Genomic DNA, 27,876 nt, shown 5'->3' with positions numbered 1-27,876 from the left:
CTATTTTTCAGTCCTTTTCTTACAAGTAATTTCTAAATTCTGTTTTTTAAAGCCTCTGGGATTGCTGAGTCTGAAATAAGCTTAAATTTGAAAGAATTTGGAACAACATTCTCATAGCAAATACTGAGTTAGTATAGGAGTTTGGGATCCCATTTGCTATGACAAAGTTGACACTGTTTCTCATTGCCCTGTGGCAATCATTCCCGGCACACCTGAGTCCCTGAGGCAGCAGGCAAGTCCACTCTGCAAGGCTGCCGCACACCAGAGTATGTGGCCTTTATTTTCTGCAAAAAACCTTGCCATTTCAGGTTTTGTCTAAATTATAAACATACCACAGATCTACCTTTTTGTGTATGTGTGCACATGGATTTTAAGAAGCCTTCTGGAATTTTACATACCTACTCCAGGATATAGTATTTTGCATCTACTGAAACCTTTGTTTAAAATGCTGATTCATACCAATCAGAAATATACACATAAGCCTCGTTCCTGACAGTCCCCTATTTCTATATCCAGAACCCAGTGGAGGGTTCTGGATATGCTCTACCTTATTATTCTTTTCTGAGTATTAGTCTGTATGTTTGTCAGGAGTGCCCTAAGGGCGGAGCCCATGTCTTACCCACCCCTGTATCTTTGCACACTAAATACTTAGCAGAGTATGTGGAACTATAGGGGCTAAAAGAATGTGTCCTAAAATAAGAAACAAGCAGAACAATACAACTGTTAGCACATCCACTGATGACAGTTTATTGTGAAAAGTAATTATGTTAGTAGATAACTTCATCAGTTACAACTGCTATTTCTTTAAAACACTGACTTAATTTGCTTCTGGTACCTCTCCTTTTAAAACTTTGCAGTAATAGCGAGGAGAACTTTCCCCTGGCGATGTGGAGACCTACAGTACAGCTACAGGTCTGCCTCCATATCTGTGTCTTTTAGTCAAGAAATGTTCAACAAACAAAAAAATACAGGGTTTAGTTCTTAAAACTGCACTGAGACACTTTTTGAGAAAATTTCCACCTGTCACAATTTCAGTATATTTCCGTTAAAATATAAGAGAGAGAACTATTCTGATGTGTATAAAGCTTACCTGACAATAAGGATGTAGCATTTTCCTCTGAATGTTGTAACCTGAACACCTCAATACTGTAGCCCACGTGAATCTTACCAGATACTTTTTCTGTTTAATTGAAATGGTCTACAGGATGTATAATCCTAGGAAACCTTTAGTTAGTGAGCATCATAGGTATGAATTAAAACTGTGAGGATAATTAGTTGACTCATACTCTTCAGGGAAGTCAACAAGACTTTTGTGGCTGATTTATGTAGCTCCTGATAATCACGAGTTTAGAAATCACAATCAACTGCTCCTACAGATATTTCCTCCTCTTTCTGAATCCATAAAATGCCTTCAATGACCATTCAATTTCCTGAGCACCCTCTTCCTCTAGAGCAGGGGTGGGGAACCTTTTTTCTGCCAAGGATATTTATAACATCATTCGAGGGCCATACAAAATTATCAACTTAAAAAGTAACCTGCTATATTTGGTCAAACATTTAATTAACTCACTCCTAATGCTTTGGCAGGGATAGACCAAATGATTTCCCCACCTCGACGTTCCTCACCCCTGTTAAAGGAAAGGGGTGAGATGAAATGTGAAAGATACAATTTACATTTTTTATGCTATAAAAGTTGCTGCCCAGCTGTGATTATAAAAATCCAGGTAATCAATGATTCTCAGAATTTTTACTCTTTAACAGTATATTGCTATACTTTAACACTCTGCATTTTTTTTTAGAAGAAAATGTCAACCTAAGAGAACATATTCAGGCACAAAAGTAAATATGCTTAAAAGCTAACCTTCCAAAACTCAAATTCTGACCTTCTAAAGACACTACTGAGTGGGGGGAAATCCTATATTAGTAACAAGGCACAATATAACTATGCAGTGCTCAGCATCAGGATATATTTTTAACAGTAAATGTTCACTTTTAAAACGATATTTGAACAATGCTTCAGTTATGCTTCAAATATGCCTACATATGACATTATCATGATAGTTGTATATTTTCAATCACGTTTGATGTAAAAACTAAATTTGTTAGATTTGCTAAATCCTTTCTAGAAACATTTTCAAAGTTTTTGAAACGCTGTAGTAAAAGAGAACTAAAATTTCTCATTAAGGAAAAGTATCTTTTGTGGGAAACCTAAATTTAAACCTTCCATTTAAAGTCCTAAACATTTTCCACATAGGAAAACTGTAAGTGTACATCCAAGAGTTTCTGGAGCAATCAGCATAGGCAATGTTAAATTATCATGCCTCTCTAGACAAACAGAGGAGCACTGTACAGAGACCCTCACACTTGTGGCCCTGTGTATTCCCTGTGGGCAGTGCCAACCCACTCTCTCCCCCTTAATGACTCTTTGTTTCCACTAAGTCCCAAAAGGCTGGTGAGAGCTAAGCAAAGAGAAGGGGGGAGGGGTGGATGGAATGCAGCTGCAGGCTCTGAAACAATGCTGAGTCCATATATTTTGTTCCCAGTTAGAATAAAAAGTGAACAGCAGTTGGGGTGGAGGGGACAAGGAGACAGAACTCAGAATAAGCAAGAATGGCCCACATATCCCACAGTTGTCAGTCTGCAAATTCCTCCCCTTCCACTCGTCCACCTTCTACTCTACGAAATCCAATAACCATTCATTTGGGTTAAAAAGCTTATCTGCTAAAATGAAAACACCTATTAAAATTTAAACCTATCAGTCATTTATATCCAAAGTACTTTTATCATGAACTATACTCAGGTGAGGATGGAATGGGGAGAGAGAATGGGGCTTACACAGATAAACTGGGGAAGCTGAGACAGAAAAGCTTGGGGGAAGTAGGCAGAATTCAGAAAAGGATGTCCAAGGTTTCAAATATAAACTGCCTGCTTTGCAATGATTCCTACAGCCTGAGGGCAACTGGTAGGGCACTATTTCCCACCAGAGCAGGAGACTACAGAGCCCCTCACTGTTACTGTTATTGTGTTAATTGTTAACTATCCTACATCCACCTATGTAAAAGATGTGTATGTCCATTCCTTTTACTTTGTATCCAAACCCAGAGATTTCCTGCTTTGTTTTCTCTAGTCTCCCTAATCACCAGCAAATTTCATGTAACCCATCTACATCTCCCACTTTGATTCCGATGTATACAATAAGTGCTAAAACTAGATGAGCTCTCCCTCCTGGGAGCATGCCCATGCCTTTCTTCCCTCCCAGGTGTGCATCTCCTAAACTCTAAGGGTACCCACGAGACTTACAATCAGGGGAGCAAAAGGCAGCGGCAGCTTGTCCAGGGCTAACCCACTGAACCTGTCTCCAAGGCCCCCTTTCCTCTGACTTCCCAGTGAGCCAAGAAGCCCCACTTAGGCTCTTACCAGTTGCTTCTTCTATCCTAAACCCTTCACTGTTCCCAGGTTTAATAAACACACACTAAAAAACACACAAAACAAAACAAAACAAAACAAAAAACCTGCCATTTTTTCGGAGCATTTTCTTAATCCATTGATATTTTGCTTCCTGGCAATTGTCCTCAGTTTGGCTCAAATAAACGCATAAAAATTCTTACAGGTCTGGGTGTTTCTTGTGTCAACATAACCCTTTACTGTTTCTGTGGAGCCCTCCAGCGTTCATGGACTCAGGCCTGCCTCTGGAACATCTCTTCAGATATAACTAATACCATTAAAAATTTCCAGAAAACTCAAGAAGCCTTAAGTAAACAACTAAAACAACAACAACAACAAACAACAACACAACAACAAACAAAAAAACACACCCAGAATCAGCATGCGCTAAAGACTACCTAAAAAGCTATAAAACAAAATTCAGGAGAACCTTGTTCCAATTACAATCACTCGGTAACTTGGGAGAAAAAAAGTATGTTCTTATTAAGCTATCATGTAAAGCTCTGACATCTACACACAAACATCTCTTTCAAGTCAGCATTACACAAAATTTAAAAGTACTCCTACTTGGTGTTGAATGATATAATTAATCTCTTGACTCTTGAAATGTTTTAAATTTATAAAGTTTAGAAAGATTGGATTTATTTACATTGAATTTTGCATTTTGTGACATGATAGAAAGTCATAAGTATGTAGATTTATAGTAAGCAGAAATATAATCTCCCCGCCTTCCCAACTTGCCTTTTCTCTATAGGCTAAACTCTATTTACAGATATTCCAACTCTCCATACTATCCTATACAGAGACAAATTCAGAAATGCATGTTAATTTAGATGAAGGAATGACTGTGCCTATTTATTTAATATTAAATATTAATAGTAATAAATAATACTGACAGTACTGTAAAGTCTATCATCTATTATGAACAGAAAATTCATAGGTGCATTTTATTAGGAGTTATCATTTATTATGTTTTTAAATGTGCAATAAAATAGAACCCTTTGTTTATTCTGTGTACTGGAAAAACTCAATTTTCTATTTATATATTTAATTTCCTAGTATGCACAATCAAAGAAATGAAATAGAATAGTTAATGAAAACAATATCACATAATCAGAATTTTCCTGAAATTAATAACTCCTTATAACTTAATTGTGGTAAATAAGACATTCTCATAATACTTTGTATATGTTATACTGCAATAAAATAGTTAAAAAATGCAATAACCCATGACTTGCAAAAATCTATTGTCAATAAGTATATCTTAACTATTTTTTAACTAAAAAGAAGAAGATAATTCAAGTGTTGTAAAGGTGTCAGAAATTTACATTTAGTCACAAAGTTCAGAAAATATGAGTGACAGTACATTAAGAGGCACAGGTGAAAACAAATTTTAAGACTTAGGTAAAACAATGTATGAGAAAAATAGATTTTTTTGCTAAATCAATGAGTACTCACCCCTTGGAGCCCTTGGAACTGAATTGAAGGTCGAAAAGGAATTAAGTTCTGTTAAAAGAAACATAAAAAACAAACAGGTCAAACTTGATTACTGTGACACAGATTTAAATGTTTAAATTTTAAATCTGCATTTGGTCAGTGGTATAGTCTGTGAAAATACCTTTTCATTATGTACATAGGTTTACATGTCATTTTATTAAGAAGCCTTGATGAACAGAAGCACACTACTGACATTTCTCTGAATAATACAACCAAAGGTATCTTTTGGTAGTATAGTTGATCAGGTTTTTTTAAATGACTGATACAATTTGGTAAAAATATGCTTAGTATACAGATTCAATTTTACTAGTACATAGAAAAATCATAATCTGGCTTAGTTTCTTCATATTTTTTAAAATACATTTTTATTGATTTCAGAGAGGAAGGGAGAGGGAGAGAGAAATAGAAACATCAATGATGAGAAAGAATCATTGATCATTGATCGGCTGCCTTCTGCATGCTCCCTACTGGGGATCAAGCCCGAAACCCCGGGCAAGTGCCCTTGACCAGAATAGAACCTGAAACATTTCAGTCTGCAGGCCAATGCTCTATCCATGCAGCCAAACTGGCTAGGGCTCTTCATATGTTTTTAAAAGAGGTGGTAATAGGAAAGATAATTGGAGGAACTTTGCAAAACCCTAATAGGACACTAGAAATATAAAATTAAAGAAACACTTAAAAATTTAAAAAAATATAAAATTAAAGTATTTGAGATTGAATGATTGTTTCTATTTTCTCACATTTTACCAGAGATCAGTTTTTAATTAAGGGTCAAACAGGTTACCAATTTTCTCACAAGATGCTCACTAGGAGAATACTATAATTTCTACAACAATATTTTGTTTTATAATGAATTCTCATAGCTTTAATATTTTAAGAAAAGCTGTAATTATAAATATCTACCATAGTCTCAGGCATGATATCCTATATCTACAGTTATCGGAATGTTTTTATATGGGAATGCTTTTCTAAATTTTTAACAGAAATTTACAAGGAAATCAGATATGGGTAACATTTAATAACAACATATCAACCTGTAAACTATTCCTTATATCCTTATATCCAAATACAATACACAAAAACAGAAACAGTAGTTTCTGGTCTCCTCTTGATCTCCAATAAAAATAGAGCCAGGCACCCATGTGCCCCTCCCTTCAGCCACTGAACATTACCTACAACTTTCAGTTACTTTCGAAAACTGCTCTGCAGATTTAAAGGTTTATTAATCCGTATTACTGTTATAGAAGACCGGAGAAAAACCAAGCAATGCTTAGAGAAAGGGGAGTTACATTTTATTATAATTATACGCAGGCCTAGAGAAAAATGTGTCTTTCAAATACTGAGCCCCCCAACATGGAGGAAACTTTTTCTATTTATACTTTTTCTAGCTCTTTGTCTCCCAAATTTGTAATGAGACTTCCGGGCCTTCTGAGAAAGAAGGCCTGCGTGCTGGAAGGGGCCATGAGACCATATCTCAAGGCCTGGCCTGGTGCGAGCACTGACAGCTTTGTCTGGGGCATAGTTTATGGCCTCTCTGGAATGGGAGTAGTCTTATTAAATGATGAGTATTTCTTAAAAGATAGATTATCTAAATATAAAAGCACATGGTAGCATTAACCATTCTATTATTATTTATATAAATGGATAAACATCGTGGAAAAAAACATTATAATAGATACTATTATCGTTGTTTTACTACCCTAAAATGATCACTAAACTTCAGACTTATCAGCAGGCTCAAAGTACTACTTGTAAAAAAATTCATTTTTTGGTGTGTGAGAAGTGGGTGTTTTGTTTTTTTTTAAAGGGAAGATAAAGGGGTAATGATTGAAACTGTAAAATAATTTTTAATAGTGATTCATTCTAAGTCATGGTCTTTTATGAATATATAAATTATAGATTAATGCTAGAATTTCCTTAGAGAAAGAAAACCCCACCCAAACCTACCTTTCAGAGCTAAACTTCTTCCTGAACTAATAGCAGTGAGCCTGCAGAAGCCTAAGGAAGCCTTTCTTCCATAGAAGTTGCCCTACAATTTGGGTAACACAGATCTAGGCTCCAGTTTTCACAATATTTCCATCAGTCCTACCTCATGGCTCTCCTTTCAAACCACAAACATTGAACATCTCTGAAGCTGGTTACACTTTTCCTCCTTTACTCAATGACAGCAAAACTGGCAAACACTAAACCACCCCACTTCACCCCCCAAATTGGCACCTCTTTCCTACTTTTTTTATCAAGGGTACTTCTATCTGTTTGGTTGTCCGGGATCACAACCTTAAATTTATAGTCTTCTCTCTCCTCATCCCCACCATATTCTATCAGTCAACTGCAGGCCACTAGAATCACCTAATTCTGATTCTAGGGATAATATAGTTAATGCCCATTCCCCTTAGGCAATGTGTCCCATTACTAACGAAGCTGGGACCAGAACTCAGGACTCAATCCTCCTATTTTGTCATGCTGCTTTTCTTCTACTACGTTGTGTTCCACACACATCTGCTATGGGAGATTCAAGAGTGTGGGGGCCTATTCCTTCATGCCAGACAGTTCACATTTTAGTTAGGGAATATTAGAGAAAGATTAAATACTAGGCTAAGTACTACCAGGAGGTGTAATAAGGACTCTCAAAAAGGAAGGAAGATTATGGGTTATAAGATATACTAGAAAAGCCAAAGATCTTGTGGAAAGGGTGGATCTTGGGTAGCAATTTAGAAAAGACTAACTCCAGAGAGAAGTGCTCTGCCTGAATAGAAAAGCGAGGAGACAGGAATGAGTACTATGTGGGCAGAGGACAAGTGTGTCTCTGTGTAGAGTTCTTTCATACTTGAAACACTACACAAAGGATAAGAACTGGACCTGGAAATCTCTGTCTAATCTTTCCTTGGGCTCAAAATTTGTCTTCAGTTTTGCTTCTATCCACTACAGAATAAATAGGACATACAGTAATTTAAATTTCAGACCTCTGGGATTTCAAAAGATTTATCACCCTGTGAAATAACCCCACCCTAATCCTCTCCATGACCCTCTCAGGCAGGGCCTTAGACCTGATAACTAATTGGAGACTCATCTAAGTTTTGGAACAAGAGAGGGAGTTGCTGAAAGAAGTGTTTCAGGGAAAGTAGTCCCTTCAGTCATGTGTAAGAAAGATGGAGATGGATGGATTGGGGCTAGGATAAAGGATTAGCTCCAGGAGATACTTTAGCGATACTCTGGTGATAAGGGCCTAAATTAGTATTACTTCATCTGGAGCAAGCATTCTAATGGAAGAAAGAGAAAATGTGCTGAAAGCTTGACTACCAGGCACCAAAGAAAAATGAAGTGAAGGTGGCTCCAGGGGTCCCAATCATCATCTCTGGCCAGTTAGCTCCAAACTTCCTCAAATTAAGCTCTTAGTCTCACCTTTGAAAACCTCTGTCTATTTCAAGCCCCTATCACCAAGTACCTAGATCAGGGGTGTTGAACCTTTTTTCTGTGAAGGGCCATTTGGATACTTATAACATCATTCGCAGGCCATGCAAAATTACCAACTTAAAAATTAGCCCGCTGTATTTGGGCAAACATTTAATTAACTCACCTCTAATGCCTAGGTAGGACCAGACCAAATGATTTTGAGGAAGGGGACGTTCCCTACCCCTGATCTAGATAAAGGCCTTCCTCCCTACCTTCAATTCCTTCCAAATGCTGCTCATCATTCAAATAGCTAGCAGAAGCTATCTCAGACACCACTCTCAGTATGTTTCACAGCCTACAATGGGTTCCATCAAAGCAAAGCAAACTTCTCCACATAGAAAACAGACCCGCCGCCATCTACAGAATCAACCAATTTCATGCTACACTTCCTCTAAACTGTGATTCAGCCATGCTAACCTTTTTGTCAGTTTGTTTGTTTTGTGAACATTTTCTTTTCTATTATCCTACCTTATTCCTGTTCCTTCAACCTGGCATACCTTCCCAAACACATTTTGCCAATCCATGTTAATCACTCACTTAACATTCAAGTTTAAGATTAATTTCCTCACCTAGGCCTTCCTTTGGATACATCAGGAATGGAAGACTTAATGTGTTTAATAACACAAGGCAGTAAATGTGAGACAGGGTGTAAAGCAGTAAGGAGTAGTAAGCACCTGAAGAATAAATGCCTAACCTAGAGAGGATTCAAATTTTTAAAAGTTAAACCTTTTTCAGGCCAAATAAAACACTGCTGCCACCATTTTGCTCATTCTGACCTATACCCACTTTGAATTAACTCCTGTTAGCTGTTGTTTTTTCAGGTGCCTGTGTCTACGATTCTACTACATTGGGGTGTATTTTTTTCATAGATTGTCTTACTCCTAGTTATAATGAAAGAGAGGAATCCAACACATATTTAGCTTACAAGTATTCATTCTGCATTATGCTCAGCTAAAAAATATTATAAAATTATTTGGCCATGTTCTCTTTATATATGTGATACACATGATATACTTGTATACCTTACAGATTACTATTCAAGGTTGTATAGACAAAACAATACAACTATGCTTTACATCAATTTAGAAACTTTTAAGAGTAATTTTTACTTTATCTAGTGTGGGTTTTTTTTGCCTTATCACTGAATTTAGAACCTAACCTCCTGATATGCTTATTGTTCTATTTGTATTGCTGATTCCTCAACAAAAATGATAATTCTGTTTACATAGTTTTGTAATGGACAGAGCATTTTTATACCCATTGTCTGAAATGAGCCCCCTAAAACCAAACCTGGGTGGTAAGAAGGTATCATTATTCCCATTTCAGAGGAGGAGATAAATGAGTGTCCAGCAGGTAAAGTGTGTTGCTTAAGGTCATCAAACTAAGGATTAGCAGAGCTGGACCTCAAATCCAGCCACCTGGATCCCTTTCTTTTTCTTGCCTCTACAGCCGGTTATCGCATAGTGCTGAGTATTTAAAAGCCCATATGCTTATTCAGTTATTCTGGCATTTTGTTTCCAAAGAAAATGAATTTTCATGAAACCACTACAATTTCTAAAGTTCAGTTTCTTATTAAAAAATGGGTTTTGGTCCTGGCCGGTTTGGCTCAATGGTTAGAGGATCAGCCAGAGGACTGAAGGGTCTCTGGTTCAATTCCCAGTCAAGGGCACATACCTCAGTTTCAGTTCAATTCCTGGCCCTGATACGGGAGCATGGGGGAAGCAACCAATCGATGAGTCTCTCACGTGGACGTTTCTCTCTCCTCCTCCTCCTCTTTCTCTTCCTCCCTCCTCCCTCTCTTCCACACTCTATCTAAAAATTAATGGAAAAAAATATCCTCCAGTGAGGATTCAAAGAAAAATAATAGGGTTTTTGTTCTTTGTTTGTTTGTTTTTTTGCTATAAGGACCATGTATAATAAATATTTGTGCTAGCATTTTTCATTTATAAAAAAAATAAAAATAGTTGTGTGCTTATCCAAACTGGAAAAACTAAGATTACTGTTACTAAAAAACTCCCTTAAGATATCTGACAACCTAGAAAAGAAAAATACATAAGATAATCTCAAATGCTTTATTGATTTTAACCCCAATTTTAGATTTTAAAAAATGCAAAAGGCAGCTAGAACTCTAAGCCACTTATGCATCTGACCAGTGTGTTAATGGGCTAGCTACCAGGAATAAGTTCTAAAAGTCAAAAAGCAAATGATTCAAGCAGTTAATTTTTAATCTAAATGTTTTTAAGCCTAACTGCACAAACACAACTGAATTCACTGTACATTTTTTAAATGATCATGTAAATATAGGTGGCCAAATATGATATGGCATGTTTTAAAATAATGTCTAACTCACTAAGTACATTACCATTACAAATAAATTTCAACAGGGCTTCAACTTTTGATTTTTCAGCTTTAATTAAATATTGACACCAAATAGCTCTTTTAAAAATCAAGTAACTCTATGGTTTAACTAGAGTAGTCAACTTATAATCTAAGTAAGATTGTGATTAGGTATCTTCATCCAGCCAAGAAACAATGCAAAACTGGAACTACCTAGGGAAACTCTTTTTGACAAATGCTTCAATAACCTGATAAAGGTGATGTTTTGCAATCAAAAGATCTGTTAAGTTCTTAGTCCAAAGGCTAACTTGGGCCAAATAAACAAGGTTTAAGTTTATGTGGGCTGCAAAAAAACAAAAGCTTCAATTTTCATAGAAACGTAGGTTTATTTCGATAGAGACATGCTGAGTACAAAGGGCTGAAATAAATGAGTTATCATTAACAGAAATAGAACATTTTAATAAAAATTAATTTTTTCTTGACCATTAGCTTACCAGACACTGAATAACTGCACAAGTAAGCGTAATGCAAATAAACCTATTTTTCTTGTTCCCCGAAAGCGAAATATTTCCTGTTGCACACACCAAACAAGTCAGTCCAAGACTAATGGCGTGGCAATCGGTTGCTAAAATATTCGCTGCTGGTATTAGTAGAGAGAAATGGTTCGCCTGAGTGTAAGGCATGTAAGGGAAAAGAATGCAACACGATTACAGTAATCAGTCATTAGCGAATGTTGTAGTTCGTTATTAATAATTATGTATAACAGGATATTGTAAAAATTAAGTTATGAAATCTTTATTAAAATGTTTCTTACATATCTTTATATTGGCTGGGCCGCAAAAATATTCGTTGTGGGCCACATGCGGTCCATAGGCCACAAGTTTGACATGCTTGGTGTAGGCAATGCTAAAATGCTCAAAAGTTTGATTATACTCTTGACATGTGCTGTTACAAGCCAATTCCACTGCAACAAAAAATTGTTCTATGTCCACTTATTTTCAGGGACTATTCCTCAAATATATCGGGACTATAAAAATAATAAGTAATTTGCTAGGTAATCTTAATTTTACTGAATACTAATTTCTGACATAATTCTTTTAGGGTGAAAGAGTAGGAGCAAAGCTCAGGTTTCTTTGGAGTTGAACAAAAGAAAGTTATCCTATAAAAGTTGTTATAACCATCTCTTGTTTGTTTATATATTACTTATGCATGTAGACAAATTAAACCTATGGTTACTTTTACTCTATTAACTACCATTGTTTTTGTGAATATACAAACATAAGAAATGGCATTCTTGGTCTAAGAAAGCATGTTTCTCTAAGAAAATCATTATAGAGACTTTTTCTAACTTTATTCTCTAAGGTTAGAGATGTACTCAAAATACCTTCCGCTTCCCTTTTGAACCCATCATGGAACTTTGACTTGACTCAGTTAACTCTTGAATTATTCTTGAACTAATTAAGAATTCTTAAATTATTTCAAATCAACAAACAAGTATCTATTACTAGTAAATATCAAATATTTACCTGAATACTTAAGCTGCCTTATAAGTTATGATAAAGACAGTGCTAAAAAAAATTCTAAAGTCAAAAATAGTTTTGGAACTTTACCAAAACCAGAAAACTCTATAAATGGTGAGTACATTAAGTGGGGTGTTTTAAGAAACAATTATAGCTACCTAGTCATATTTATTGAGTGCTTAAAATGTGTCAGGCACTACAATCATTTTTTATTAACACTTCTGGGAATTCTCAGAACACTCTTATGGGGTAGGTACTATTATTTCCACTTTTTGGGTAAATCTTATGAATTACCTAAGGTTACATAGCTAATAAGTTATCTGAGATTTAAACCCTGGCCTGTCTCACTTTAAGAACTGTGTTCCACCCACACTTTATACAGCTAGCCTCTCTTCCCCCTCCTTAAAATAGTTAATATCTATATATATAAAATGCTAATATGCTAAGTGTCCATCCAACTGGTCGCTATGATGCACACTGACCACCAGGAGGCAGATGCTCAATGCAGGAGCTGCCATGATGTGCACTGGCCATTTACAGAGAAACGGCAACATGGACCTGGCGCCCGCAAAGCAACACTCAGCTTCCACCAAGTGGGACACAGGCGCCACCACCACCCCGGAGCGACACACCATGAAATCGCAATTGCTGCTGCTAAAACCTAATGGCGCAAAATGAGGCCCACAGCCCAGTCCAGCCCTAAAATAGTAGCTGTGGGTGCCGGGTAATGACATCATGTAGCAACACCCAGCTTCCTCTCCCTAGTGACTAGCCTCCTTGGAGTTTCTTCAGCCCAGGAACATGACTTGCTTTATAGCCAGGTGCAAACATTTCACACTTTAACTAAATGTCTGTGAAGCATTTTCCCATGCCTCATCTCATTTGATCCTCACAGAAGTCCTGGAGTAGGTAGATAGGAGATTCGATGGAATCCTATTTTCTTTTCATTAGTCAGAAAATGGAGATTTAGAAAGCTTAGAAACTTGACCCAACTGAAAAGAGTAAGAAATGGTGTACCTTGAAAATGACTTCAGGTTTTCTCACTGTGCAGAATATAGTCAAACACTGCTGCAGTTAAATATTTTACCCTTTGTTCTCCCTGCATGATCTACAATAATAATTTGCTTCATGTTGATATTTACTGCTGTGTTGCTGACAATTACCTGAAAGAGAAGTTGGGGTGCTTCACTGGGCTGGAAAAAGTTTATCTCCATTAGAAAGCAGGTCTAATTCAGCAAGTTCATTCTATATATATAAAAGGCTAAGTTGACTTGCACATGCGTGATACACATAAAGCTCTTGTTGGTGCCAATCGCACGTGTGTTTCAATCTGTCATTGTCGATTGTGAATTTGGTTGACACTTCTATTATAGAGAAATGGCGAATAGCGATATTAAAATATTTCTTCTCATTAATTTCCTTTCAATGTGCATGAATTCGTGCACTGGGCCACTAGCAGTTATATAAAATGTGAAAGATCTACCCACCCACTGTAGCTCAGCGGTTGAGTATCAACCTATGAACCAGAAAGTCTCAGTTTGATTCCTGGTCAGGGCACATGCCTGGGTTGCAGGTTCCAGCTCCATAAAGGGCATACAGGTGGCAGCCAATCAATGATTCTTTCTCATCACTGATGTTTCTATCTTTCTCTCCCTCTCTCTTCCTCTCTGAAACCAATAAAAATGTATTTTAAAAAATAAAAATAAAAAGTGAAACGTCTGAAAGCTGGATATTAATAATAGATGAGAACTGAGAGCCTTTGAGGGAATCACTTGTTTTGGTTTTGCACTATAGCTTAAGGAAAATATCAGACACCTGAATTTGTTTTCACCTGTGCAAGTAAACAGCAAAAAGTATTTATTTCCCTGGTATATAATTTGTATAAGATAGACTATATTTCTTTTCTAAAAGAGGTACAATACCATTTTAATAACTTGTGCTTATGACTTATTACTTTAAAAAGTTATTTTATTCTGTTATTTAAAATATCTCCTAATAGAGAAAGCAAAAACTACACAACTATTATATTTTAACTGCTATAACAACAACAACAAAAAATAATCTAGGTAGGGAGAGAAGAGAAAGGAAATTGGAGCTAAAGCAGGAAACAGCACAGAAAATCAGACTGTTGTTCATGAAGAAATCAAATATACTCAGCTCTTGTCAGAAACTGGTAATATGTTTAGAATGATAGCATGAATGTGAAATTTAGAGATAATCCAAAGTTGCCTTAATAAAGGCTGTCTCCTTCTGTGCCCCCAATCTTTTATTAGATACCCACCCCCTAAAAAAGAGTCATTAAGCTCCACAAAATCTAGTATTTTGCTTTGAGAGTCAATCTAAACTTTTTCTGGCCATCATAGCATTGAAAAGAGTGAAATATAAAAAGGCTTACCAAAACAGTAGTGAGAAGAGGTCAAAAACTTAATATAGTTAACACAATCCTTGTTTCGAAAGATAGCTTCTGGCAAACTGTAGCTGATGCAGGCCAAATTTTTACAAACATTACTGTTGTCTTAAATCTTTCTATTTCAAATAGCTCTTAAAGGAACATAGAAGGCAAAAATCTAATCTGAACAACCAGCTAAAAAGTTAGTTACTGTGAAACAGCCTTTAGACCAATAATACTTGAAGTATAACATCCTATCACTTTTTTTCCAAAACAGAGCTTAATGTGGGCTTTATCCTCCTATCTAATAAAAGAGTAATATGCAAATTGACCATCACTCAAACACATAAGATGGCCGCCCCAATGTGGTCAAAGATGGATGCCCCCATGTGGACACAAGATGGCTAGCAGGGGAGGGCAGTTGTAGGTGATCAGGCCAGCAGGGGAGGGCAGTTGGGAGGGACCAGGACTGCAAGGGAGGGCAGTTAGGGGTGACTGGGCCGGCAGAGGAGGGCAGTTGGGGGTGACCAGGCCTGCAGGGGAGGGCAGTTAGGGGTGACTAGGCCTGCAGGGGAGGGCAGTTAGGGGTGATCAGGCCTGCAGGGGAGGGCAGTTAGTGGTGACTGGACCGGCAGGGGAGGGCAGTTGGGGGTGATCAGGCCTACAGGGGAGGGCAGTTGGGGGCAACCAGGCCTGCAGGGGAGGGCAGTTGCGGGGGACCAGGCCTGCAGGGAGGACAGTTAGGGGCGACCAGGCTGGCAGGGGAGGGCAGTTAGGGGTGACCAGGCCGGCAGGGAGGGCAGTTAGGGGCAATTGGGCTGGCAGGGGAGCAGTTAGGCATCAATCAGGCTGGCAGGGGAGTGGTTAGGGGGTGACTAGGCTGGCAGGCAGAAGCGGTTAGGGGCAATCAGGAAGGCAGGCAGGCAAGCGGTTGGGAGCCAGCAGTCCTAGATTGTGAGCGGGCAGTCAGACATCCCTCGAGGGGTACTAGATTGGAGAGGGTGCAGGCTGGGCTGAGGGACACACACCACCCCCCAAACATAAATTTCATGCATTGGGCCTCTAGTATATAATAAAACCCTAATATGCAAAGCAACGTAATGGCGGAATGACCGGTCGCTATGACGTGCACTGACTACAAGACGCTCCTGCATTGAGTGTCTGCCCTCCAAGAGGGAGGTGACCGGCGGCAGCAATCGGGGGGGGGGGGGGGGGGGGGCAGAGCCATACAGTGGGGCCACCAGGTCGCCAGCCAAAGCGAGTGCCAGGCCCCCCCACCCCCCGAATGGCCCCGCCTGCCAGTTGCCCTGCAGAGTAAGGCGATGACAGGCAGTGGTGGTGGGGGGTGGGGCCGGACAGTGGGCAGCGCCAGGCCACCAGCCAACATGGGTGCCAGTGGGAACCGCCCTATCACCCCGCCCGTCAGTTGCCCAACAGATGGCCCTGATCGCCAGCCAGGCCTAGGGACCCTACGCTATATATTGGGAACAGTCTCTTAGATTTAAAAATTAAAACCTGGCAAGGCTACTCTAACACTGAAAAAACAGGATGATGCAGCGATGACATGCATGGACTCTGGCTTGCACATTTTGTGGTCAGCCCTGATTCTGACACTTATAACTGTGTGATAAAGCCAATTACTTAACTTCTCTCTGCTTCAGTTTTTCCACCCATAAGATGGGGAAAATGGTGCCTCAGAAGGATCATGTTATGCACTACTTTTTATAATCAGGGAAAAAATATGTAGCTACCCATACAACAGTAAGATACCTTTCACCTGTATGAAAAGTATGGTCACTGGTGCATGCATCGCCCTGGATTGAGAGAAGGATGTCTGACTGCCAGTTTAGGCCCGATATCCCCTGAGGGGTCCTGGATTGCATGCAGGCCAGGCTGAGGCACGTTCCCTGCTCCCCCCACCCCCCCACCCCCGCCGCCATGCACAAATTTTGTACACTGGGCCTCTAATAATGGTATAATAACCTTACATGTCAAATCTGACTATAAATGTAAATGAAGATTTATCCCCTGGGATCATAATCTCTAGAGCAGAAGTGTAAGGAGGAGTAATAAAATAAGCTTGGATTCAAAGATGGAGATTATTTTTAAAATACTAGAAGTTTCTAAAATGAAGCATTAAAAACACTTTTACAAGGGAGCTGTTAGAAAGGTAAAAATCAGAAAACTACATGATTACACTTAATGTTTTAAAAAGATCACTCTGGTTCCTGCGTGGAGAATAAATTATGGGAGGAAGAGTGGAAACTTGGAAACTAGCTGGAAGTCTATGGCAGTGGTCCTCAAGAGAAATGATGGTGCCTGGGATTTGAGTGGTGGTGATTGATGGAGTTAGGTTTTATTATTATTTTTTTTTATTCCACAAACATTTATTGAATATATATACTATGTGCCAGGCAAAATGTCAGATGGTGTGCAATCACAAATTAAAAAAAAAATTTAATTGGGTAAGGAAGAGGCAGATATGCAAGCAAGCAATTAAAATGAAGTGATTTAGTGTCATGAGAAAAGAACGGGGTAGTCAAATCGTTGTGGGGAGTGAGTGAGATCTGAAAGATGAGTAGGAATTTTTCAAGCAGACAACAGTCAGATATGAGTGTGGGCTAGTTTGGGAGAAAGACATTTCTGGTATAGAGCACATTGAAAAAGGGCAGAAATACAAAACAACATTGTTATAATTGGTTAGAACTGGAGTACAATGTGCTCTGAGGAACTTAATGAGAGCTGTGTCTGAGAAGGCAGGAGCCTGAATATAAGGGGCGGTGTATTAGGCTAAGATGTTGGTCTTCATTTGCTTGGTGATGGGGATGATGGAGTTAGATTTTAGATGACTGAAGACTGACAGGACTTGCGGATAGATCAGTCAAAAAAGAGACACATAAAGGACTACTAGTTAATCCCACTTACAAAAATGCGAAACACTGAGGAAAATGTAAGTTTGAGCAGTGAAATCAAGAACTGTGTTTGGATCTGCTAAGACTGGGGTACCTATTAAACTTTAATAAGGAGATGAGGTGTTGGAAGTAAATGCCCAGTTAGAGATAATATTTGGAAATCATTAACATAAATGCATTTAAATTCATAGGGCTAGATGAGCTTACTAAGGAGAGGGAATAAAGAGAAGGGGCTGGAACCTCTAGCATTCAGAGGCTAGTCAGCAGAACAGAGTGAGAGAGATTGGGCTAGGAGGTAAGAGGGAAATCAGGATAGTTTCTAAGTGGAGAGGTTGGACAACAGGATGGAATGCTGCTGAGGTTGGGTAAGACAGGCACAGAAAGATGACATTGGACTTGGTAACAAGGGACCTAGTCAGTTGCAGTCTTAGGAGTGTGGTGGAGACAACCCAACTGGAGTGGGCTGAGCAGAGGATGGGAAGTGAAGAAGCAGACACTGCTTCTCAGGCACATCCTCAAACATAATTATTCTCTTTATAGATGTCCCCTTTGAGGAAAGAGTTTATTGAATTTTTTTTCCATACGTCTGTACTTTCTTGATGGCAGGGACTGCCCATAACATTAATCTTTACATCTCCAGTGCCTAGTTCTATGCCTGGCACATGTCAGAAGATTAATAAATGTTTGCTTAAATGAATCAATGAGTATTTGGTAATTATAATTCTGACTCCCACCTCTTAGTCTTTTATTAAAGAAAAAACATCTTGAAATATTCACCTGAGTTTTTATTACATGGATATGTTTTCTGGTTCTCTGAGGCAAAAGGGTTTCCAATAATTGAAACCAAAAGCAATGATACTAAGTAAATGTTATTCTAAAATATGCTAACACTTAAGTTTCCAGGTAAGCATATTTAGATTCTAATGTATCTCAGTGAATCTTACTAGAAAGGACAAGCCTGGCTTCACCCTTGAACAAGCTCACTGTTCAGTGAAAAAGTCTTCCAGCCAAGATTATCTCATGGACCATGAACTAAGCACTCATAACTAGTCCATGACAATGGGTATGTATGACAAAAGCATTATGCACTCATGATGATCTTTCATTTTGTTTTTCACAATGAAACTGTCAATCAAAAAAGAAAGAAGATAATGAAAACACTAAAACAGAAATGGAGTTAATGTAGAAATAGTGAAAACATTGACCCTTTCAAAACCTTTAGAAATCATTTCAAAATGATGCTTGAAATGTACATCCAGGTATATTATAGAGAGTTAGTTAACATTTCAATAATCGACAGGGACAGAAACCACAGGTCTCATCTTCATGTTAAAATCAAATTTGCTTTTCATATTATCTGTGTTCTATGATGGTTTTAAGTGCAATTTATAGAGATGGTTATTGAATAAAGGAAGTCCATAAAAATACAAACAAAACTTTAAAAATTCCTGCTTAAAACCATAAATTTCTTCCACATAATAATTCCAATTTTCCCTCAAATTTCTATCCAAATGTAAGTTTATATAAAACATGTAAACAATATAGTGTTGTTCTAGACTAGCCTCAAACGCCGAAATACACTTCTCAAATATAAAACATCTAATCAAACCTGTCTCTTAATCACCAAACAAAAGACAGAGTGAATGTTCATTAACCTGGTACACATCATCTTTTTATCTCCAACCCCACCCTACTCTCCCAACTGCTTCTGATTTTCTTTTTTCTACTAAGGGTACCTAACTCCTGCTAGTGCCGATGGCTAGAAATCTCAATTCAACCCTATTCCTTTAAAACCTGTTGTTAAATTCTATAGATTCTATTTATCTCTAATGCCTCCCACAAGCATCTACTTTAGACCAAAATTATCTCTGGTCTGAACCACATACGTGTTTGTAACTTGTCTATTTCCTTCCAGATTTACCTTATATTCATCATGTACACTGAGGCTAGAATAATCTGAAAGCATAGCTCAAATCACCTTAAATTTCTACTCAGTCTCCCCAGTCTTGACAAAATAAAATCTAACCTGCTCCAATCTGCCTTTCCTCTTTAAATCCAATTACATTTTTCTCCTTCTCTCCAGATTAAGTGGAACAGCGTCTTCCTTACAATTCTCGAAGCCTGTTACAGCTTTTCCATGCTTGTGCCATTCCCTTTGTTGGAAATGTGGTCCCCCATCTAGTCTCTGCCTGCTCAAATCTTGCTAAAATAAAATCCTTTAAGACCCCAGCATGATCTGTAGACCAATAACATACAGGACTCCCCCCCGCCCCCCAAAAGGAAACAAACTATGGCATTTGTCTAACAATCTAGCTCTGTGCAACTAGTAGCCAAAAGCTCTGACTGTAGAGACTATTCAAGGCGGTAATTTGATTCATGAATCTTTAAGGAGCATATCCTAATTAATTTAGATATAATTGAGCAAGTATATTTATAGATAGGTAAATAAACTAGAAGGGAGGGAGGGAGGAAAAGAAAAAAACAACAGAGCAATTCTTGTAAATTTAACCTGAGTTATGCCATGTATTGATTTCAGCTTCAATTTGGCTATGGAGACACAGCCATTAAATTATTGTATTCTATTCCAGACCCATTTTTCTAGATTTTTGCTTAAGTCATAGGAAATGTCATATGGAGTTAAAGGTATGCAGGAGAGTCAAATGTGGGGTTATATACATGTTGTTTTCTTTATTCTAAAACTTAGCTCATCTTATATGCATAAATGCCCCCAAAAGCACATTTTAGGGACATCTTCTCAAGTACTCCAAATATATTTGGCCCAAACTGGCAAATAAGTGTGATTAAACTCTGGTGCCAGGTCTGAGCCTCAATGTGGTCTGCCAATTATTAAAAATGACCCAGCATTGGTTTAGCTGAAATTCTCATTTTCCTCCCTCTGCTGGCTTTATCACAAATTACCTAATACGTGCTCTGAGCACAACTTCCACAGTGCAAATAAAGCAAATGGAAAGGCAGATCTGGTGACTGTCCTCCAGTAAGCTTTTCTGTAAATCATTCCAAGAATTCTACGCCCCTTTCCTTTTAAATTCTTTTCTTGAACATGTTCCAATCCTTCACATATGTTCTTTCTTTCTTCTCCCAACTCTGGTGCCAAAATCCCCAGTCTATCTTTTTAGTCAATCTGGCTACTGCTTTTCACTGGGAGGAGGCCCCGCCTTTGCCCTGAGCACCTGATCATTTGAATAAACTTTTCAATCATACTGCAACATGGGGCACAAACTTGACTTTACTTGATAAAAAGCATTTTAAGATCAAGTTCAGCTTGAAGATAGGTCTAAGTTAAAAGTCAGTAAGATTAACTTATTTAAATTAAACCTGGCTACATTTAAAAAATGCAACAAAAGGAATGTGCTAATGCAGGCCTCATTGTTTTACTTAATTACATGTCAGATGACAGTGGCAGCTCTGTGCTGGCAGGTCTGGATGCTAGAATGGTGCCTTTGGGAGAACAGGGTCTTCTGTAGTATTTATAAGGTAGATTATTGAACACACAACACGCATACACACACAATTGAGGACAAGCGAAAAAAGGAACAGGTAAGGGGAAAATAATGTATGAGTCTTTTCTCTGCCTTGAACCACAATTAATGAAATGTTGGAAAGTTATTCTGGTAGAATGAAAGGCTAAAGAGAGGAAATCACCTGCCCCCCATGACCTGTGAGATCAGTGATTTTAAAAGATCAAGGAACACATTAAAGGGAGGTACTATGAAGGACATTACTATGGAGGTTTAAATAAGACTTTTTGCTTTGATAGTAAATAATAGTATCTGGCAACTGAGAGAGATTGAGTTCCTCATGCAAAATTAAATGTAAGTATATTTGTACAAACTTTCAAAACATGATTATTTTCCTAAAAGACACTAATCAAGGCAAGAAAACTAAGCCAATAGAGTTGACAAGAGAATGTGTTAACAGAATCCTTCTTAAAGGCATTTACTTTCTGATACTCAGACATAGAGAATGAATGGTCAAGCCCCTAGCCTCAAATGCATCTATGCAAGACTTTTTATGTAATAGTTGGATAATCATGGTAATATTATTTTAACCACCACATTTGAAGCTTTAGGTAAACATTAAAAAAAATTGAAGGCTCAGTGATGTTAGAATCTTCTTAGACTATCTTGATAAGATTTATATTACTACCAATAAGTTACTCAAATGTCAAAATAAAGCCAGCTACATTACTGAAAAAATTTAACTAAGATATATTTTAGAATTTTAGGTTTTAATTTTAAATATAGTTTTAGGATACGTTTTGGAGAAATATGTAATTACAGTAATATATGCTCATTTTAAAAAATGTAGAAATTATATAGACCACACAATCACAGATATCAATTTAGAATGACTATAAAGTTATAATTTGTGATTTTATTTATTTTTTTATAGCAATTTGTTCCCTCATCCAAAATAATCTATAATAAAAAGAGAAAGTAACTTTGCAATATATCCACATCAGTATCAGTATGTCTAAATTTATTCTGCAAACTATGAAAATAATGTTCCAGTTAACATTTTTTATATAAAATCAATTTGAAACTATTTCTGTGGAAGAGCCACACTCAAGGGGCCAAAGAGCCACATGTGGCTCGCGAGCCGCAGTTTGCCAACCACGGTGTTAGGTAATTGGGAAGAAGTTTCTGATGGTCAAGCCTATTCTCTCTGGGGGGAAAAATGACTTTAATTTCTTACATAAAACTGCCCTTATTATTGTATTCAAACTGAGTGGAGAAACAACCTTTAGGAGATATTTACTCCAACTGTAGCTACCATTCCTGCACTCATAATGTCTCTCTCCCCTACCCCAATCACTACTTAAAAAGGTTCTCAAGTTAGCATTCTTCATTTCTTGTCTAAAAATAGAAAACTTAAATAATGAAGGTCAATTAGGTTTGTTTGTTTTGTTTCCAATTAAAGATTGTTTTCATGAACCTTAATAATTTCATATACTTGTTCAATTATATCTAAAGAACTACTGTATTTTGTCTAAAACACAGTCTTCTTAAAATTCCTGAATTTACCTCCCTGAAACCTTAGGTCAGTGGATTAATCTAGAATACAAAACCCAATGGACAAAAATAATCTGGATAAAAATAACTCTCTGGTGCTTAATTTAGGAAATGAACCTGTTGAAATTTCTGGCTCTTAGAAAGTCATTAGAAGAGGAGGAGGAATAGTGATAATCTTGTACAGGCCAAAGCCACTTGGAGGCCACCTGTCAAGCATTATGCACCTTCCCAAACACAGAAATAATAAGGGCAGTTTTATGTAAGAAATTAAAATCATTTTTCCCCCCAGAGAGAATAGGCTTGACCATCAGAAACTTCTTCCCAATTACCTAACACCGTGGTTGGCAAACTGCGGCTCGCGAGCCACATGTGGCTCTTTGGCCCCTTGAGTGTGGCTCTTCCACAAAAAAAACCACGGCCTGGGCAAGTCTATTTTGAAGAAGTGGCGTTAGGAGAAGTTTAAGTTTAAAAAATTTGGCTCTCAAAAGAAATTTAAATCGTTGTACTGTTGATATTTGGCTCTGTTGACTAATGAGTTTGCCGACCACTGACCTAACACATGCCAACATATTTCCAAACAGCAGCTACAATTTAAAGTCAAGAGCCCTTCTTCTGATAAGGGTGGAAGGTGTAAAATACCAAATAAGTATCCTTCTACTGGATGATAAAAGCTCAGCCTGAAGCCTGATGCTGGCAACTGTTATCTGAACGTGCCAGAGGACCCTGCAATAATACCAACAGGGTGATAGTCACCTGAAGGGTCCCTCATTTCTTTTTCTCCAGTTTCTTCCTACTTTTCAACCAGTAGGAATTAACATTCTCACCCCCTCCCTGAGCCCCAGTGGTCATACACGTCAGTGAGCATTGAGGGCCTGTCACCTCACTCTCCTGGGGTACCATCCCTTTCCCCTATGGGCCTCCTCATGCGCCTCATCCTTGCCAAGTGTATAATGTCTTGTCAATCTTGCTGTAATCGACTGTATAGTTTACCTGTTGTTCTCCCAAAGTTGATCGACTGTCCCCAGAGATGCCTCTCCACCCTGTGTGTCGGTCTTTCTTTGCTCCCTGGATCTGTTTCTGACTGGAGGTTAGCCTCTTCCTGCCGGCTTCTTCGTCTCCGGCCTTTGTGATTTTCTCTTTACATCCCCTGACCTACCTTCTTCCCACTGTCATTCCTTCCCACGTCCTCCCCTCTGAACAGGCAAGCTTATCTCCATCTTGCAGGGCCGGGTTTCTCTCTCCTGTCTGCCTCTGTCCCTCAGCCTGCCTATCTGGCTTCCCCCATATGGGCCTCCACACTCCATGCTGGTGCTGGTCTCTTCCCTGCAGGTGCACCTGTCTGGCAGAAGCTACTAACACATGCAGTATTGTATTTCCTGTCTCTCATTGCATTCCTATTGCTGGGTGTACACTGACCTCTCAGCCACACATGAGACATTTTCCCTGGGATTTCATGGTAAAGGTAACTTTCTCCCTCTGCATGCACTCCTCCCTCCCCTCCCAAGTCTGAGTGTTTCTCATTTTATGCCTCTCTGGAGGGTAACATATGTGCCCTGATGTGTACATCCATGTGTCCCCTCAGTTCTGTGCGTGCCCTCCTGAGACCACGCTCACCTCTCTCTCTCCTGTCGTGTGAGTTCATGTACTCCCCAGGCCGTGCACAACTGAATACCTCCCGCTGTGTGCATGTTTATGGAGGGGGGCCTCTCTGAATGTGAGTCTCCCTTGGCTCAGGTCCACATGCTCCCCGTGATCCAGGGTGCACCTCTCTCCTGTGGCTCTCTACCTCTGTCTTCCTTGTATGCATTTAAAGTGCCTGGCACTAGTGGGAGCTCAACAGATGTTCAATTTCCACTTTTATCTGAATAACTGAGTCTGCATCTGAGTGTCCTTCTGTGCCTGTTTTATGACATCAGTTAATTAGAGCGTGGTTCCTTGATATGGACTGAGCTATTTGTTAGGATGCCCTGGGAGTTGTATCTCCCTCCAACTGTCTCTCCTCTTGGGAGTAAATGTTACCCGTCCACATATGGTAGATACCTCCCCTTATGCGATGTGTCCACTCCGGTCTCCCTCATCCACACATGTCCATAAACGGCTTCTCCATGCACCCAGATTGCAGTGTCTCTTCTCTGTCCCTCACTTCTTTTTTTTTTTTTACCTTGAGATTTGTACTCCAATTGCGGCGTGTGTGTCTACGAGAGCCTTCGCTGTACTCGAGTTGTGTACGGAACGCGGTGCGGGGTAAGACACTGGATGCGGTATATCCTCCCCGCCACCCTTAATCTCGTTCGGTCTCTACGTCCTTGTACCCCTTCCTCCCCCCCAGGGATGCGGGGCATCTTTCGGGTACGAGGAGCCTCCACGAATCTGCCCCAGTGACCGATGCCTAGCTCCTGGGAGAGCGCTGGGTGTGTAAGCTCCCTGGATCGCGGTGTTCGTGCGTCTCGGGAACCCAAAGCGCCTTGTCCCCAAGTCCCTGGGAGTGCAGGGCACGAATGTGTCCCCCTCCCCACTCGTACGCGGAGCGCCAGTGTCCCAGCCTTTGCGGGTACAGGATGTGTGTCTCTCCCCGCCCCCCGCCCCCCCCCCGCCCGCATATGCGGAGTGCCGGTCCCCCCATCTCTACGCGGTGTGCCCCGCCAGACACGAAGCGCCTCCGTCCCCAAGTCCCTGCGAGTACAAGGTGTGTCCCATCTCCATAAGCGGAGCCCCTGTGTCCCGTCTCTCCGGGTCTACGGTGCCTGTTACCCCCAAACGCAGACGGCTTGTGCCCGCGGGTCCACCCCACCCCCACCCCCAACCCCACCCCCACCCCCGGCCGTAAGCAATGTGGTTTCCTCACTTGACTCCTGGTACCTCTCTCCCTCCCTGGGACCGAAAAAGCCAGGAAACCCGCGGGCGCCGTCGGAAAGTCCCGCAGCGGCGGCGGCGCAGCCAAGGTAGAGCAGCGGCGGCCTCGGCCCCGCCGCCAGGGGCCGCCCGCCCGCCCGCCTCTCCACGCCCCAGCGCCCGGCCGGCCCAGGACGGCGTCTTCGGCGACCCAGCCCGGCCCGGCCGCCACGGGCGCTGACGGCAGCGGCGGCGAGTCCCGGCGCCCCCAGTCCCGCGACGGGTGCCGGGGGCGGGGGAAGGCGCGGCCAGGCTGTGAGGGGCGCCCTCTCCCTCCGCGAGCCCGGCCAGCTCACCTTGTGGCTCTGGTAGGTCTCGAGCGCCCGGATCGCCGTCTCGGTGAGCTTCACATGCAGTACGGTGATGTTGTCCTGCCCCAGCCGCCCGCACGACAGTCCGTAGCGCTGCTCTTCCCGCAGGCCCGCCGCCCCCCCCGCCGCCATCTTAAACTCCCCGGGGTGCCGCCGCCGACGCCGCTCCGGCTCTAGTCTCCACTGCGGCCGCGGCTGCTCGGGCTTCTGCAGCCGCCGCCACAGCTACGGCCATCCCGCGGCTGACGTACTGTCATAGACTGCGCGCAGCGAGACCTCGGGCTGCCACCGCCGCCGCCGCCCCACCTCCTGCCCCGGGCCCCGCCCCCAGCTCGTCTCACTGGCCCGGCTCCCCGCAGAGCCGCCCTCATTGGCCGCCACCCTCCCAGGGGCGGAGCCCAAAGTCGCTGGAGTTTTGCTCGCCGGACGGGACCTCCAAGAGGTGAGAGGCTGACGTCGAGGTGACGCGCAAACTTAATCACATCTTACGTCACGTCTGGTTGTCTAGGCTCCTCGGCCACGATGGGGCCGGCTGGATTGGGGGGGCGGAGGGGGGTCCCCTTGCTAATCGGGTGTCCAAGTAGCCTGGTCTGTTTACTGGGAGTCAAGAGTCCTGAGAGAGGAGGACCCTCAAACCCCAAAAGTGTGTCTGAGTAAGGGCTTCTCAGTCCCCCGACGGCCACGGGAAGCTTTCCGAGATGGGGGGGCGGGGGTGTGTGTACGTTTGAGGGAGGATGCAGCAGGCGGCGTCACTGGAGGGCTGCTCCTCCAAACTCCGCTTAGCACCGCGGAGCAGATGGCATTGGGGAGGACGCCTTCTTGGTCTTTTAACCCTAAACCTGAAATTCGAGAGTCGACCCTAGACTTTGGGTTTGTGTTGGATTGTGTGGAACGGCTTAGGTGCAATATCATGACTAAGGCTTAAGTGCCTTTGGTGTGGTGGGTACGGTGTTACAGCCGAGAGAACTTCAGGGCCTTTCCCACGCCGTGCCCGCTTGGGATCCCACAGGAACATGTTCCGTTCCTCCGGAGCTCGCCGTGGGGGCGGGGTGGTGTGTGCCTTTTCACCGGGGGAATGGGGGGGTGTTCTTGGCTGGGGTGGTTCCCTCCTTTTAAAGGATCCCGGGAGAGGAGAACTAGCCTCCACCTAAATCAAAAGAAACTTGGACACCTCCCGTGATCTGGCTTTGGAGTTCCGTCCATCTCATCGGACAGGGATGCGGGAACACCGAGCTGGGGGTTGAGCTAGGGAAGTGAGGTAGGGAAGATGGGGTGTGAGGGTGCGCGGAGGCCGGGCATATTTTCCATTCCTCTCGCCGCTCCGGGTGTGGGCGCGGCCAGGGGCGGGGACCTAACGAGGAGCCCTCTGGAGGCTGTGTGCGGATCGACTGACAGGCTTCGCGTCAGAGAGGATGAATCAACGGGGTGATCAGAAACACCAGATAAAAAAAACAAGCCATTGAAAGGCTTGGAAATGTGGAAAAGCAGTTTTTAAAGATTACTTCTGGAAAAAAAAAAAAAAGACATTGGGACGCTTGTTGTTTCTTCTCAGATTGTAAAACCTTGGTGCGTTTTACCGGGATTCCCCAGAAAAAATTACAGACAGCGTTTCCCGTCCTTTTACATTGGATAGGGCTAGATGTTCCAAAAAAGTCCAAATGGGAATTTTTCATGATTTACCGCCCCAGTCCCCCGCCCCCCCTCTCCCCGTCCCCGCACCTGAATAAATTCCTTCCTCAGCCCACAGGTACACTACCTCTTGATTCAGAACCTCAAACATTGTATGTGCACAATACGAATTACAGAACTAATTCTTCATTTATAAAGTATGGGTTAAGTGGAAACACCTGTATTAAGTGTTGGTTCCATCACAGGAGAGCATTTTAAAAGTTGACTTAATTTCAAACCACTAGCTGTTAAGACATGATTAGCACTTGCTAATTTAGTTTACTAGAGTGTTAATGATCTTAAATTCATTGAATAGGGAAATTAAGGGAATCAGAAAAAAAATTTTAAAAATAAGTTTATACTCGAATTTTTTTCTTGTGTGTGCTTTACTTTGGTAGGCAACTATTTACTTTGACAAAT

The 27,876-nt window shown here is 40.9% G+C and overlaps 1 protein-coding gene across 2 annotated transcripts in view; it reads right to left on the bottom strand.

The window, feature by feature from the left end:
• Positions 1–26,060, bottom strand: part of ELL2 (elongation factor for RNA polymerase II 2) — an 84,570-nt gene extending 58,510 nt beyond the window's left edge. Inside the window, exons 1-2 of one of the 2 annotated variants that reach the window (XR_008555846.1) lie at positions 25,774–26,060; positions 4,903–4,950 (exon numbers count right to left, since the gene is read on the bottom strand). Coding sequence is in view for 1 of the 2 variants with exons in the window: in XM_054715052.1 (XP_054571027.1) it covers positions 4,903–4,950; positions 25,774–25,920 (195 nt within the window). In the remaining variant the exon portion in view is untranslated. The remainder of the gene's footprint in view (positions 1–4,902; positions 4,951–25,773) is intronic. The other variant, XM_054715052.1, reaches the window with a different exon arrangement.
• Between the last annotated feature and the right edge of the window lie 1,816 nt (positions 26,061–27,876).

This window comes from Eptesicus fuscus, chromosome 4, assembly GCF_027574615.1.
Source record: "Eptesicus fuscus isolate TK198812 chromosome 4, DD_ASM_mEF_20220401, whole genome shotgun sequence".
NCBI lineage: Eukaryota > Metazoa > Chordata > Mammalia > Chiroptera > Vespertilionidae > Eptesicus > Eptesicus fuscus.
Note: the sequence above shows the minus strand (reverse complement) of the source record. Positions and strands in the feature narration are given on the sequence as shown.